The sequence below is a fragment of the Protopterus annectens genome, chromosome 11.part0 (assembly GCF_019279795.1).
Source record: "Protopterus annectens isolate FY-2018-M chromosome 11.part0, PAN1.0, whole genome shotgun sequence".
Taxonomy (NCBI): domain Eukaryota; kingdom Metazoa; phylum Chordata; order Ceratodontiformes; family Protopteridae; genus Protopterus; species Protopterus annectens.
Window position 1 is genome coordinate 678,429,223 of NC_056745.1, and position 16,106 is coordinate 678,445,328.

The 16,106-nt window shown below is 39.8% G+C and overlaps 1 protein-coding gene across 5 annotated transcripts in view; it reads right to left on the reverse strand.

Annotated features, from left to right (window-relative positions):
- The window catches only part of DUSP16 (dual specificity phosphatase 16), an 857,833-nt gene that overhangs the window by 288,567 nt on the left and 553,160 nt on the right, over positions 1 to 16,106 (reverse strand). For all 5 annotated transcript variants that reach the window (XM_044088133.1, XM_044088135.1, XM_044088134.1 and 2 more), the window contains one exon: positions 5,200 to 5,790. In XM_044088133.1, coding sequence (XP_043944068.1) covers positions 5,200 to 5,430 — 231 coding nt within the window. In that variant the 5' untranslated portion in view covers positions 5,431 to 5,790. The remainder of the gene's footprint in view (positions 1 to 5,199; positions 5,791 to 16,106) is intronic.

Here is a 16,106-nt window from a genome sequence, read left to right on the forward strand (position 1 = left end):
GGAACACATACATCCCCATTACCTGACCAACTAATGAGGTAGAGTTAACCCCACTCTTTTCTTAAATGTGGGTCTGAAGGAAGGCGCACCTCATGGCAGAGAGAGAGCCCTGAGTGTAGCCCAGATGAGCAGTGTTCAGCTATTGACATAGGTTGGATCAGGCAGGGGATGACAGAAGTGAGCAGCCAATGACAGCTCTCTCATTCAGGAGGGAGGGAAACAGCTTAGCTCACTAAACTGGTGATGCCTGTAGAACTACAGATGTTACCATCCGCATCCAAGGAACATGGTACACCTACAACTGCACAACAATGATTTATTTAGCTAGGAGGCTGGGCACATGAAGCAGCAAGTATGCAGCTCATGACAGCAGCTATCATGGAGCATGTAAGCCATTAAGAGGTTGGGATAGGACAGTCAACAGGATTACTGGCCTTAGCTGTCCCATAACATGCAACTCTAACACCACCAGGGAAAGAACTGAGGGTCTACATTACCAGATCAAATGTTTAGGTTGTCAAATACCTAAACATCAAACTGGTAGCATCGAAAGCCAAAAAAACGTGAACGGCCACTTTCATGCAGGGAAGGAATTCCCTTGGCCGTAAAAAAAAAAAAATAAATAATTTTAAATTTAAACCCAATTGTGCCCCCTAACTAAATATACCAACTCCAAGATTGCTCTACATTGGACAAAAGGGCAAAATCCACATAACGACCAAGGGAATTATTTCTCTGCGTGAAAGTGGCCGTTCGTGGTTTTTGGCTTTCAATATTACCAGTTCGATGTTTAGGTATTCGAAAACCTAAACGTTTGATCTGGTAATATAGACTCAAGGTCTGTATCCTTCCATAAATTTACGATTAAAGTTCTGTACTACAAAGATTAGGTGCTTAAAAGCTGCATTCTAAAAAAAAAAAAAAAAAAAAAAGTAGTAGTATGGAATATGTAATCTTTTTACAAAGTCTCAAAATAGCCTTTATTCAATTTAATATTTTTCCTTAGCCTTCATTCTGTTCTTGCTGTTTGCAATCTGTGAAAGCCTCTGTTTCACTTCAGCTTCACAATCTCTGAAACAGTCTGCCTCAATTTCCAAAAGACTCGTCTAGATGGTGCTTTCTATTGACAATGCTCCATGCAGAGTAGGGCATCTTTTTATTACAATATGACCACAAAGCAAACAGTAATGCAGTGACAGTTCAAATACAATTTTGCCATTTTCATTAAGCAAAGTTACTGCCCCAATTAGACTTTTTGTGTGCCCTACTATACAAAAGTTACTTACTTCAACGAAGATGAAGAAAAGTGAAACACTTGACAATGATATACAATTATTTCTGCCGCAATGATTTATACTCTGTGGCATAGAGATATGACGTCCTTATTGTAACCCAGGCAGCTACGGTTCAATTAAAAAACACAGCACTGGAGAAACTAAGCAGGGAAGGAGATCAGTGAAGGGCGTAACATGCTTGTCCCACCCAGAGGGAAGTGTGTGGCAGGTGCTCAGATAGCACATAGGATGGGTGACTTTTCTGCTGGAGATCAGTGACACTATTGCCTCTGCTTGAGGTGAAACTGCAAGTCTGCTGGTGAGCAATGTTCCTTGTGGAAGTGAGGGACAACCATCAAGGGACACAGCCCACCTTGATCTCTGCAAGCTGGGTGCTAAATTAGATAAGTCTTGAATTACCTCTAATGGCTGGCTAAACGACAGCCCTTCTCTGTCGACCCCCTCCAGTGATGGAGAACAAATGGGCTGAATGTCCATGAGGGGTTAATCTTGAACAAATATTGGAGGCAAATAATACACAAAATAAATGAACTACCATCAGGGTTCAAAAAAGGGTCTAAATTTGCATAAATTGGCACAGGGTTCAAAAAAGGCTCTAAATTTGCATAAATTAGCAAAGGCGATCTTATTTAATCAAAAACATTTATAAATTATTGATGGCTTTTTGGCATATAGCAATCAACAACTAACTGGGAACCAGGCCACTCAAGTCCGACTAGCAACTCAGGTGCAGGGAACAAGGCCACCCAAGTTTAACTAGCGGCTCAAGTGATGGGAAAGTGGTAGGATTTAACTTGCTCATCATAGAAGAGAGAAATGGTGATTCCAGTCAGTCAAACTCTCTCATTGCTACGACTTGCACAACAACAAATGGGCACAAAATGGTGGAAGATGGGCTTGGCCTTCCAGGCTGGTGATGGTGGCTCTCTAGATGTGTGTGTGTGTGTGTGTGTGTGTGTATGTGTGTGTGAGAGAGAGAGAGCATGCACATGCCAGGGGGATAGAACACCCTCTGCAGTAATGAGGATGCATGCTTACATCAGTCATCAGGGGCTGGGTTAGAGTCAAATCCACAAACTGGATAGCTGTTTCTGGGACTGCTCACAAAGTGTAAAAGTTGATAGCTGGCAGGCAAATGGGGGCAAAATGTATTAAAAATTAACTCTTACTGCTTGCAGCTGCAATAAAAGTCATTCACTACTTGTAGTCTGAAAAAAGGCAGTGATTTACAAAATGTTTTCAAGAAAATGCATACTCAGTCTATTACTTGCATAAATATTAAATAAATAAATCATCCACCACTGCAGTATGACCTATTTGCAACTAGTGCTTTAAAAGTGAAAAAGGCTTTCTTATAAATGTGGTTTACAATTTCAGGCATTAAACCAAACAACTGCCAAACAAAGCTGCCTCTCCAACAGTATTGGCCACTAAAGCTTCTGTTGCCTGAAATCTGTTGGCTCAGGCTGAAGGTGAGGTAGCTCATCTAGTTATGCCAAGGAACTCTTCCTTCCCCCATGGAAGGAAGCCCATTGCTTTTCACTCCATACCTACTAAGTGACAACTCTACTGGAAAATATAAACAAGTTAATGGGCAGCTCTAAAAGATAACCTTATGCTTGCATGTAGGGAGCCATGCTGTAATCAGCAGATGCTTTCAAAATAATAACTAAGGAGAAGAAAACCACCCTGAAGCACAACAAAAAGCAGAATTTGATTAAGAAAACATGTATCCTTCTCACAGCCTAGCATGTGCCTGAGGAATACAAGAGGACACAATGCAAGGCAGTATAACAGATGGAAAACAGTTACTGAAGTCAGCTTATAAGCAAGTATGAGAAAGAGGATCTAAATTGCAACAAACATGCATTAAAATTTGGCTCGACTCGTCTTCACGGCCAGCCTACTGGCACTACGGATTGTTGCACAGTAACCTAGTCTTCTTATATAACTACAAACACATACTTGTTTGTATATGTGTGATAAGCTACACAGATCCAAGGGCTTTAGAAAAAAAACCCCTAGGGAACAGTATGCTTGCTTAACTGATACACATGTGCACATGCATTCTAAAACCACTTCAAAGCAAGCAGGTGGAACTCCCAATTGCTACCATTCGATACAAGCTTTTAGCATCTCTCTTTCTGGCTCTCCTGTCTGCTGATCACTGCCCACCACCATAACTGGGACCATTCAATTCCAATCCCTTAGCAGCGGGCTGGTCATAATGCAGCTGTCATCCAGGGGTCTTCTGTTAGTAGCCCTAACCCCATATCCCAAAAGCTGATGGATATGCTTACAGATGCAATGGCCTACTATGTCATTCACTGTGAGTGTGCAAACTTCTACAGATGCTCCATGAAAACAACAGCAATGATATGGATCTGGCAGAGCCAAGTGCCAGCTCATACACCACATGCCTCAAATAATGGCACTGCAGCACACTGGAATGACTTTCTTTTGCAGGATAGGTTAAGCTGCCACTGGTCACTCACTCCCCATCCTCCCCTGTTACTTGTCGACACTTTTTATACATTTTTGTACAGGAATCTGCATCATGACCACTGGCTTTTGCAAGTGAGCTGTAATGTAGAACTGCCCTATTGCACAGGATTCTAGGCTACCTCAGGTTCTAACCAGCAATCCCGCTTGTGGCTAGGAACAAATACTGAGCAAGTTTACAGAACATCTACAAGCCAACTAAGGCGGCAAATGGTAAAGGTAAAATAAGTAAACACAAACATGGCAGTTAGAGAAAACACTACATATTCAAGCTGTAAGTTGAGAACACTACATATTCAAGCTATAGTTTAGAGGTCAGAAAAATGCTTTGCTCTTATGAAAGGGTCACAGTAGGATTGGTTTGAGTTGTGTTACATTCGACTGTGCAACTAAACTGAAGAAGAAATTCAGAATGTTTTTCATCTTTAAACAACTTAGGAGGAACATTAGATACACAGGTAGTTTGAGGATGAATCATGAGAAACTCCAAGCAAACATCCTTCACTCTTAGGTTGGTAGGGGTAAAATATAGCACCATCTGTGTCAAAGGCATTTACCCACAAAAAAGTTTCCTTTCTGCCTTGCAACTTCAGTACTCTAGGTAAACCTAAGGTGGCATTTGCAGAACAACAACAACCCTGGAGAGAAGAATTTAGCAGAAACCCCTGTAAAAATGCATACTTAAATACAAAATGAGGTTTCTCTTTGTTTTACCACTGTTCTGTATTTTCTCAGACATGCTACACTTTGCTGCAGTCAGCCCTGCATTTCCATTTTATGGAGCGTTACGTGATATTATATTTATTTATTTATTACATATACACAGGCACACAAATCTGTACGTATATATGTATGTGTATATATATATATATATATATATATATATACACACACATATATAGATAAATATATATATATATATATATATATATATATACATACACACACACACACACATATATATATATATATATATATATATATATATATATATATATATATATATATATGGATCCCTATCACATGGTCGACAGGCCATATGATCGACTTTCATTTGGTCGACCAGCAGTTTTATGTGGGGGGCTGTGCCCCCCCCTAACAATATATATCAACTCCAGGGTCGCACAACATTGGGGAGGGGGGCAAATCTGTCTGTCGACCAAATGAATTGTCGACCAAATGAAAGTCGATCAAATGGCTTGTCGACCATCTCAGGTAGACCCATATATCTATATATATATATATATATATATATATATATATATATATATATATATATATATATATATATATATATATACATATATGCAAGCATACAAGATTATTAAGGGTCAGTTTCTTTTGTATAGGAGATTTCAACCACTACACTAACTTTGCAGACTATAAACTTGAAAACACGTACCTTCTGTTTTGCTGAGTGTTGGATGAGTTCAGTAATCAACAGTTTGTCCTGCTGCAGTCTCCTTTTCATCAGTTTGGAACAATTGATGTTGATTGCTTCTAGGATGTGAGAAGTATTGTACTCTACAAAAGGACGGCTGTCGATCAGCAGCACATTTGCAGTGCCACTTTCCAGGAGTGCCACCAGCTTCTCAGCACCAATCAGTTGAGTCCTGGCAATATCATCCGCCATGGCAACAGACGTACCCCCCCACCCTAATTTGCAATGATGACGTAATGGCTTGTGTACTTAAAAGCTAAGCCACACCATTGTATAAGGAATGTATGATGTCATGTTGATTCCAACCGACAGAAGAATAGTCAAATGCATTCTGAAGATCCCTTGCAGTGAATAGCTTTCTGTTGCTTCTGTTGTCGGGCAACTACAAAAAGGCCATTCCACAAAGCAAGCTGTCAAATCTATTCATTAGTCAATGCTGGGTACCCATTTCATAGCATTTCACAACTAGGACAAAAGAAGCACTGGGGCTGGGATGGATTACATCATTCATTACCTTTTCTTCACTTGTACTCTTCGTACTGAATTGAGTTTCTGCAGCAGAGAGACAAAGAGAAAAAGAACAGGCACTAAGAAAGTGACCAACACTGCTCTGCAGAACAAATTAAGAATCACAAAATACACTCTTCTATCAGATCCAAACAAGACAGTTATGTTTTGGCTGAATTCTAATTTACGTATAACTTTACATTAGAAACTAGATTAAGTCAAACTTTGGAGAGAAATGAATTCCACTTGATGGCTACTTAGTGAGGAACAGACTAACAGGATTCCTGCAGTAGGCAACTAAGCATATATAAATCACAAGTCGTGTTCTGGGTGCATCAGCTTGTAATAATCAAGTCCATGGGTTGGGTAAGGGCATATCATCCATTTCTTCATATTTAAAACCTGAAATTATAGGATGCTGTAGGGAGCAGCCAAAAACAAAGACCTACTGGATGTTAATGCATGCCTTAAATGTGCTAAACTGAGGGGCATGTGAGTAGTACAGTTCAAACTGCATTAAGTAGCTAAAGGTTCAGTTTCTCCAAAGAAATCCCTTCCATTTTTCAATTCCTCTTTGTTCTCTTTTGCACTATTGACCATGGCTCCCTCTGGTTAGTTCTGACTTGCGCCATTTGTAGTCACACCAGGCCACCCAAGACCCAAACACATTCATCTCAGCACTGTAGTTTCAGTATTCTCAATTACAGGGGTTATTTAAAGCTACTAAAGTGATTTTCACTTAAGGGAGTTATTCAAGGCTACCCCACAAGTAGTTTTCACACCTAATGTACCCAGTTTGTGTGGCATCTTAATGCACATTATGGTTTTATAACCTTACTACAATTAATATGGTGTACTTTAGCACCCTACTTCTCCTACATGTTGTGCTGTGAATGGTGCACACACTACTACTAAATCCCCCTCCCCAACAAAGGATCTCAAGGCCATCACATGTACTGCAAAATATAAGATGTTAATAGAATCTTAACTGCTACAATAGCAAAAAATACATAGGAATGTTATTCTTACACCTAGAGAGCAATTCTATAAAATGCACACTGCAACTGCTAATTGCATGGTTCTTGCTTTACTTCACTTAATGCTGTGCCTGACTAAATCACACTTGCATTAGACTCAATGATCAGCACACTCCATACTTTGGAGAAAAGGAGATTACAGTAAATATTTAATGACACAGAAAGCTTAAGTCTTGCTATACAAGGAACAATGTTTCTCTCTCCATTGATGAGAGAAATGACTCAGAAGGGCAGACTCTGGACTGCAGTAGTGGCTACACTCCAAAATCTACAATTAAGGCAAGTTAACACAAGTGTACTATGTTCTTTCTATAGGTAATTCTTGCAGTCTTCATACAAGGGAAGAGTTCCAAAGCTGACAGTCATTCTAGGAGGTGGATACAGGTCATTAAAGAAGGGGAGCATGCCTTTCAATAAAACTGAAGTGAACCCTGCCTTTGCCCTGGAAGCTATGTCTGTTTGGAAATGCAATGATAAACAAGAGGCTATCTCTAAAATTTCCTGGACGTTAACCACTTTCAGAAAGACAACTGTAGTAGTGTGGCATATGTTCAGATTTTTTTCTTCTTTTAGCAGAAAGACTATACAGTGGGCTATCTACTTAGAGTTAGTCTGCACGGACAATGGTACTCATTGTTTAGTTTCAGCAAAGCCAAAAGCAGTTGGTCTGACTTCCTAAAGTCATTAGGTTTTCCAAACGGCATCCAAGTTGCCTATGGGCATCTGGAGAATGCAGGATCTTTTCCCCTCCATTCTGAAGGTTTAAAGAAAAGGACTGGTAGTTGGACAGCCTGACTCAGTTATGACTTTTGGTATAAAGGAGGGGCTAGTGTGTTGGATTACTGTAGCCTTGAAAAAAATAAGGAATGGTTGTTTTCAAATTAAAGCTTGTAAACCAGACACCACTTATTATTTTGGCTTTTCCCGGTTAGGGGTTGCCACAGCGGATGTCTTTGGGATGTGGGAGGAAACCGGAGCTCCCAGAGGAAACCCACGCAACCACAGGGAGGACATGCAGACTCCACATAGAAGGCACCCCAGTCGAGGATCGAACCGGAGAACCTCTTGCTGTGAGGCGACAACGCTAACCGCTGCACCACCGTGGCCACCCAGACACTCTTCCTTCTAAATTGACAGCTATCAGCAACAATGATTTGTAGGACTAGAATTCCCAGGTACTGTTGTCAGTGGATCAATGGGTAACGAGGATAAATCTGACAACAAAGTTGCAATTTTAAGCAAGCACTACTGTCTACCTAGGAGGTCTAAAGTGCAGGATGCCTTTAAGAATTTGCTTAACTGGTGGTCTGGATCATTGAGGGAGGATACTAGGGGCAGAAATAGCTGAAAAGTGCACTTCATAGAAGTACCAGCTAGACTAGTAGAGAAAAGCTCAGAAAGAAATTGGGAAAACTATGTCACCTGAGCAGTATGTAATCTCCTCCCCTGCTACCAAAAGGGAAAATCTTTTCATTTAGCTATGCAAGACCTCTTGTACTTGACCTCCTAGCCTCCCTCGTAATTACAGGCACATCTCAGAATAAAAGGTATGCAAACAAAATAGAAGTTATATCCCTCAAGTTGTCAGATTCTGTGTGGCCATGTTGGAATGCATGAGAGGCATCTTCTAACACTGCATTAGGAAGTTCACATGCTGTGGCAGCATGCTAGGGGTCTCAAGACCCTTGTCAACTGTAGCAGGTGGCATAATCAGTACTGCATGGAAAAGAAGGAAGCAACCAGCATCATTTCTGGCTCTTTCCTCAATTTTCTGAAGAACTCTGGACTTTTTACTTGAAAATGAGACTTAAGTTCTGCGGCTATTTCATGTTTATGCCCTTCAGGCTCACAGCTATGAAGGGCAAAAATTGATATTGTTTGGGGTGCAAATCACATCTGTTCTCAGTTTCTGCAGTAAGCAGACAGTGATGTGCAAAAAAATAAATAAAAATATGTTCACAGAACAAGCACTCTAACAAGAGGAATATTTAACTAGGAATCATATTCTTAGTTCTTAGTTAAATATTACTTTTGTTGGGGTGCTTACTTTGTGATTTTGGAGCAAATCATCGTTGTTTTAATTCCAACTATTGCTGCCCACACTCGTGTCATTATGTTGCTAGGCATAACTATCACAGACCATGTGTGTGTGAGAGAAAAAAAATGAAATACAAGTATTTTATTTATTTTTTGGCTTTGTGCTTTGATAGATTTTAGCAGATGCTATTTGGCACGCCCCTGCCTTCTGGCTTTACTAGCAAGTCAGAGCTTTAAACATGATCATTAAAGAACAGCAGCTTAGCACGTACTTTTGAATTCAAGTACAATTAAGATAAAACAATATATTCATTTTACTTACTCCACATTCTTGGTACAGGTCAGTATCTGTTGTACAAGACGTGTGCCTTCAGTCATTCAGGGACCTCAAAGTAGTAAGTTATTTTATTTAACATTCGTCTACCAAGAAAACCTGACTAGGACAGAGCTCATTTTCAGTACAGCTCTGGGGAGACACACTCCAGATGCACGTCTTTGAAACAAGTTACCCCACCACCACCATGACCATAACAAGTTGCTGCAGTATTAATGCTTTATCAGTGCAGCACTTTTCTTTTAATTACTAATGAACACCGGTTTACAATTGTAAAGACAATAAAACTACACACACAATCATCACATAAACTTTTGAAATCCTACATTTCTCCCTTCTGTCTCATTGCTAGACATTCCCAGCATAATGCCTATAACACATTATCTGCTAATTTCTTCTGATGACCCTGTAACTCCCAACCTTTTTTTTTTCAACTTCAGCATCCCCTTAATACTTCTATCACTGCTGCTAAACTCTCAACTTTTCATCCCATTCTAACTGTCCTTTTCACTCTAACCTGCTATAAGCAGCCTACCCTCACAGCTACTGCTCCCACTTTCCTATTCTAACCATGTCCCTTTCCTTTCCCTTCTCTTTCAACATCTACATCATGTGCTGCCATCCTCATCTCAAAAGTCTCCTGCTCCTCAACCTTGAGTCTGCCTTTTTCCTCTAAGCCTGTTATGCTTATCAAAGCCTTTTTCTTCCCTGCACATGACCAAGTCACACAGAATGTTCTGCACATCTTCCTAAGACATGAACAAGTCACAGATACAGAAATGCAATTTTCTGCGCATTTTCCATCATCATCACACACTGATCCTCTGCAGAGGATTCTTACTCAATGCACAAGCCATGGTACAACCATGATGTTAACTACACCTTGCCCATTAACACATTTCCAACCTACATATCCAGCTGCTCCCTTACATTTTTATACTACACTCCACATTTATGTGCTGCTTTATACCATAATGCTTCATTTTCGACTTCACCATGAGCTTCAACTCTTCTTCCTCTCATTTTGTTAAAATAACACTACTACTGACTCACCTTCCAGTACTTCAACATGTCTTCTGCCTGAATCATTTAGATTCTTCCAGGACACATAGTAGTCCATCTCCCACATTTTAAAAACTATAGTCATCTGCACCTAAAGTTTTATTTCACTTTCTCATCTCCCTCACCCCCCTGCCAAGTACCCATCTCTTGCTTTCCCTTGACCTTACAGATTTAGCAAGAAATGCTTTTATTTCGGTGATCCATTTCTCTGAAAATTTCTCTTAATATTCTTACAAAAGAATCCCTGATTCTACATAGTCAAAAGCCTTCCTAATGTCCCTTCAACACCCCTGTGCCATTCCAGTCCTCAACATCCAACCATAAAATCTCACTACTGAACCATCCTTAAAAGTCTTCCCCTTCAATAAGTCTAGCTGCCCCTTCTGAATGAAGTCACAGTAAAGAATATTTCCAGTCTTTCTGCTAACACTTTCACAAAGGATCATTGCATTAGTACTCTGAGATGTTTTTATAACATCCCAGAGTCTTCTCTTCAATCTCTTCTTCATGCAACAATATCAGACACATTAACTAATTGGGAGTGGGTGACACCCCCCCCTTGCTTCTTCCTAAAAAAATAAATAAACTCCCCCTCTCTGCAGCACTTGTTTCAATAACAGTATGGAACCCACCCATTCCCCAGCATCTTTCATTCTTTTAAATTTATCCCACAGCTTTTCTCCACTTCCATCCTATCTTCTGAATCCAACATCTTATGTCCATCACCTCCACTAGCTTCATTTTCATCATAATACCGTTACTGTATTAACGAAGTCCCCCCACTTCCTTTCTCATCTTTCCTAGCATCCTTCCACTCATCATTAACCCTTCCCTCTCCTCCCATATACCTTACTGTATAGACTCTATTAATGAATAGTTACTGTGTAAGCTGCATTTTGATTTACTTATAAGTAGTCTTGCAGTTTAAATCCTGATTTTAAGTATGGTTCTTCTAGTTTCAATTGTATTTTTAATTACAGACCTGATTACTTGGTTGTGAAAATTTCACTGTTCATCAGAATACATTAATCCATTTGAAAATATCTTCTATCTACTGTAAATCTCCTGCGTCAAAACTTAAAGTGGTCCATTGGAATCAGTGTTTTACCTCAGTTAACAAACGCACACATTCCATATCCCCCTTCACACTTTACACAAGACAGGAACAGTGCGTGAATGCCTCATTAAATTCCACAAACACTTCTGCCTATTCTTTTTTCTTGTATACTTTATTCCTCTCTCCATCTGTTAAGACCTTTACCCTCACTTTCTTCTGTTAAACTTTTAAGCTAAAACATTCCCCTCCAAGTCTCTAAAGGCTACCAATAGGCCTCTTGGCTATTATACCTCCACATTGTTTTCTACTTCATCCATTACTGATGACTTTTAATCATTTCATTCAATACATGTTTCCCATGAGCCCCCTCCTGCCAGCTTGTCACATTCTCCTAAACTATCTTTCTCGTCAAGCCATTTTCTTCCATTATCTATCATCACGTGACCTTTAATACATCCTAAACTACTTCTGCAACATTAGACAAAAAAAGATTAAAAAATCACCCAAAGAGTAAACTGACTGCCAAAGATGTAAAATGTGAGTGTAACAGCCAAACAAACTACAGATGCACGGCAACCATAAAAACATTAACAAATGCAAGTAGGCAAGCGCTTTCACCACTACAAGTGGCTTCTTCAGACCATATAACTCACAAAAGCAGAAACAAGCATTTAAATAGAGGACATCAGCTACTCACTTTTTAAATAAACCAATAAAAGGCACAGCAGTCACAGTATTTCATTTATTCATTGGTAAACCTGTGTCTTCCTTCATTACCAGCTCATAACAGATAATCCATATATGAAACTTATGATTGATTTTTTTCAAACCTGAACAGGAGAGACCTATTAGTGAGATCGATAACCACGCCACACATCACTTTATCAACTATAGGCACAAGGAAGGTGTCAGAGATGCTTGTTGGTTGACAATATTACCACCTATGAGAGGCGATTAACTGCCCAGAAAATGAAAGGACTGGACAAAGACATGTCCGATTTTAGGCTGGGTCATGTTTTTTTCATGGCCCAGGACTGAAAGGAAGGCCCCTGAGTCTGGTGCTGTGGCAGGGGATCCCAGTCTGAGGCTGGGGATGCTTACAGTACCCCTACTGATAATGGACTGGTGATTGTAGCTGCTGAGACTGTGCAGCCTGGCAAGCAGGCATCTTTACCCTCAGATGCTCTAGGGGATAAGAATGTTTTAATAAATACATCAGAGAGTTGCTACAATGCTGAAAATGAACAACATGATCCCATGGTGGTGAGGAGGAAAGAGTTTCCTGTGTTCCATCAATAGGGGTTTCCGAAACCACCTTTTCCTACTAGAGTGGAGAGTGGAAGAGGCTCAAACAGGTCTAGAAGCAGAGGACGTATGAAAAGGAAAGAACCAGTACAGCCAAAGAATTTTCACACCCTGAAAAGAATGTGGGATCCCTGGAATCGCTAGTATTGAACTTATCGGCTATGATACTGGATGAGACAGCTTGCTGTCCTTAACGGTCTCATTTATTCCTGCTCATGCAGCAGACCTTTCGGACACTATTACTGACTTAAAACTGTTTATTAGAAATGTAATGCTGAAAATGTCTTTTCCTGAGGGTGAAATGGGGGGGGGTCGACATGGGTTTAACAGGCTCAGTAATGTTGTGCCCATGAATCACCCTATTCTTAAGGCTTTCAGTAAAATATGTGAAGATGAGCTTCATACTGTATTTAACAGTAGACAGGATGGGAAGGTTTTATTAATTTAAATTGTTGGACTGCAGTACTGAATAGGTTACAGAGTGACCAGACTATAGTCATCCGTCCTGCAGATAAGGGCGGTATGATAGTGGTTATGAATAGAAGCTTCTACTAGGACTCCATTACGTCTATGTTAACTGATACTGATGTTTATGAAAGAATTGATGTTAGGAGGATTGAAGGCATATATAGAGAGCTGCTGATTCTCCTTAATGACCATTTACTTATTTTATTTACATGGAATTGATGCAATTTCTGACAGCTGATACACCAACAGTGCCTCTATTTCAAGGTCTCCCTAAGACTCAAAGATCCCATAGTACCACCGTTTAGACCAATTGTAGCAGGGAAGGGTTGGGTTACTGAACCCTTCTCAGTTTTTGTTGAAAAACATGCGAGACCTATACTAGATAAGTCAACGGTTGTGTTAAGAGACACTAAGCAGTTCCTACGAGATTTATTTGATTTTATGAAATCATATGGTGGGTTGAGTGAATATTTACTAGTGACAATGGACGTTGTTGAATATTTACATAGGTACCTGCTTAATCATAGTGAGTATGGACAGAAACTTGTTGATCTAATTTGTACTTTCATGGATGTGGTTCTGGCCAGCAATGCCTTTGTCTTTGATGATGGTTACTGCATATAAAAACATGGGGTAGCAATGGGCACGTGTTGTGCCAACAGCTACACAAATGCAGTGGTGGCCCAATAAGAATTGGATGTTTATTTATTTTATTTATTTTACATTTGTTGACCGGGCTAGTCTAACTGGATACATGTCCATTTTCAGTAGAGGCCCGGGGAGAAAAGCTCTAAGCATAAGAATAACAATATAACAAAAAGCAAACAAGTGAAATAAAGTAATAAAGCAACAGTACCATAGTAACATAGGTAAAATGAGAAAAGCAAATGGGACTAACAAACAGTGACTACAAAACATTTAGGCAAAAGCCAGACCAGACATAAACAAGCAAATGCACTAGACAGCACCAGGGCAACTGCAGAAAGAACAAAGTTCCCAAATCCTATCAAATTACTAAGACTAAAGCAAGAGGAGAGAAATAAGTTTTGGAGGCAAGAGGGAGGGGTTGGGTTGGAGTAGGAGTGAAATGCAAGTTTCAGTCTGGGTTTGCACAAGGACAAAGCCACTTAGTTTTTAGATGTTCTTTTATTTGTTTTTTGAATTGAGAAGCAGATGCTAGGGTAGATAGTTCAGGAGGGAGCTGATTCCATTTTTTTCCTATAGTGTTTGAGAAAAGAGAGTCACCAGCTTTGTTGTTTGATTTAGTTAAGGAGACAAGTAGTTTATTTGCAGAACGTAGTATATGGAGAGATCAGATTAGAGAGGATGGGTGTATCGTTGGGGTGGTATAGGATCTTTTGTGTCATAAGTAACTGTTGATAGAGTATATGGTTCTGTATTTCTAACCATCCTAGCTGTTTAAGGTTAAGGCAGTGGTGGGTTTTAAAGGGAGAGCATGTGATGAATCTAGCAATACTATTATAGCAGGTAGAAAGTTTGGAGATGTTGTTTTTTGATAGGTTGGTATATATAGCAGAGGCGTAGAAAAGGGTAGAAATGAGGTGAGTTTGTGCGATAGTTTGCCTGGCTGAGGGTGTAAGGAAGGGTTTGATTCTGTAGAGGGTACCAAGTTTTCTGTTGACAGTCTTTATGGTGGAGTTAATATGGTCATCAAAGTTAAGATGATTGTCGATTGTGACACCTAGTAGGCGGGTGGTAGTATCCGGTGCTACATTAGTAGCATTATTGGAGGTTATAGAGAAGAATGGAGTGGGTGACTTATGAGTTGGTGTAAAAAGTAGTAGTTTTGGGGTTTTTTTTGGATTCAGGAGAAGACAATGTTGCATGAACCAGTTTTCGACTTTTTGGAATACAGTTTGGGTTAGGGATTGGAGTGAGGGTATATTATTGGTAGTACAGATTAAGGTAGAGTCATCTGCATATTGGATGCAAGTGGCGTGGGGTATGTTCAAGTGGAGATCGTTAATAAATATGGAAAAAAGAAGTGGACCTAAGATAGAGCCTTGAGGGACTCCAATATTAACAGGAAGTAAGGAAGACAAATTGTTATCCCAGAGTACAGCTTGCTGTCTATTTTGAAGATAACATCTGAACCATTGTAATGCTTGTAGGTCGAGAGAAAGGTGCTTTAGTTTTTCAAGAAGTAGGGTATGATTAACCATATCAAAGGCTTTTGACAGGTCTAAAAATAGTGCAGAGGAAAAGGAGTTATTATTGTGGTTTTTGTTTATAGTGTCAGTGAAGGAGAGAAGAGCAGTAGTAGTACTATGGAATGGTCTAAAGCCATGTTGGCAGTTGGCTAGTAGGTTGTTTTGTAGAAAGTGGTTAAGTATTTGTTTGTGAATACATTTTTCCATTATTTTGGCTAATGGGGAGAGTAAGGCAATAGGTCGGTAGTTAGAGAGGTCAATTGAAGTTCCACCTTTGTGTAGAGGGATAATGTGTGATATTTTCCATATGGTAGGGATTTTGCCTTCAGTGATGGTTCTGTTAATCAGGATAGATATGGGGTAGTCAATGGCTTGTGCAGCAATTTGTAGGTATTCAGATGGGAGACGGTCAGCAGATGGGGTACAAGATTTTAGTTTAGTAAGTAGTTTGTAAATAAGAGATGTTGGAACAGGGTGTATATGAAAGGTTGGGGAAGAAGTATTAAAGGTATTCAATTGCGAAGCAGGTAAAGGTGGTAGAGAGTTAGCTAGAGATTGAATGGCTTCTGTAAAGTATTTATTAAAGGCATCAGGGATCAGGTTGGAATTATTCTGGTTGAGACCTACAGGGGTGGGAGTAGTAGTGTTTCCTGGCTGAAGAAGTTTATTAATTCCTGACCAAAATGTTTTTGGCGTATGTTGTGAAGTTTGTTGGAGGTTTAGGTAGAAGTCTTTTTTATCCCTAAGGGTATCTCTCTTGGTAGCATTTCTTAATTGTTTGAAGGTGATCAGATGGGCATTTGGTAGTTCTCCATTTAGCCCAAATTTGGTTTCTAAGTAGCATGTTTTGCCTAGTTTGTTTAGTTAGCCAAGGGGCAGATTTGGTTCTT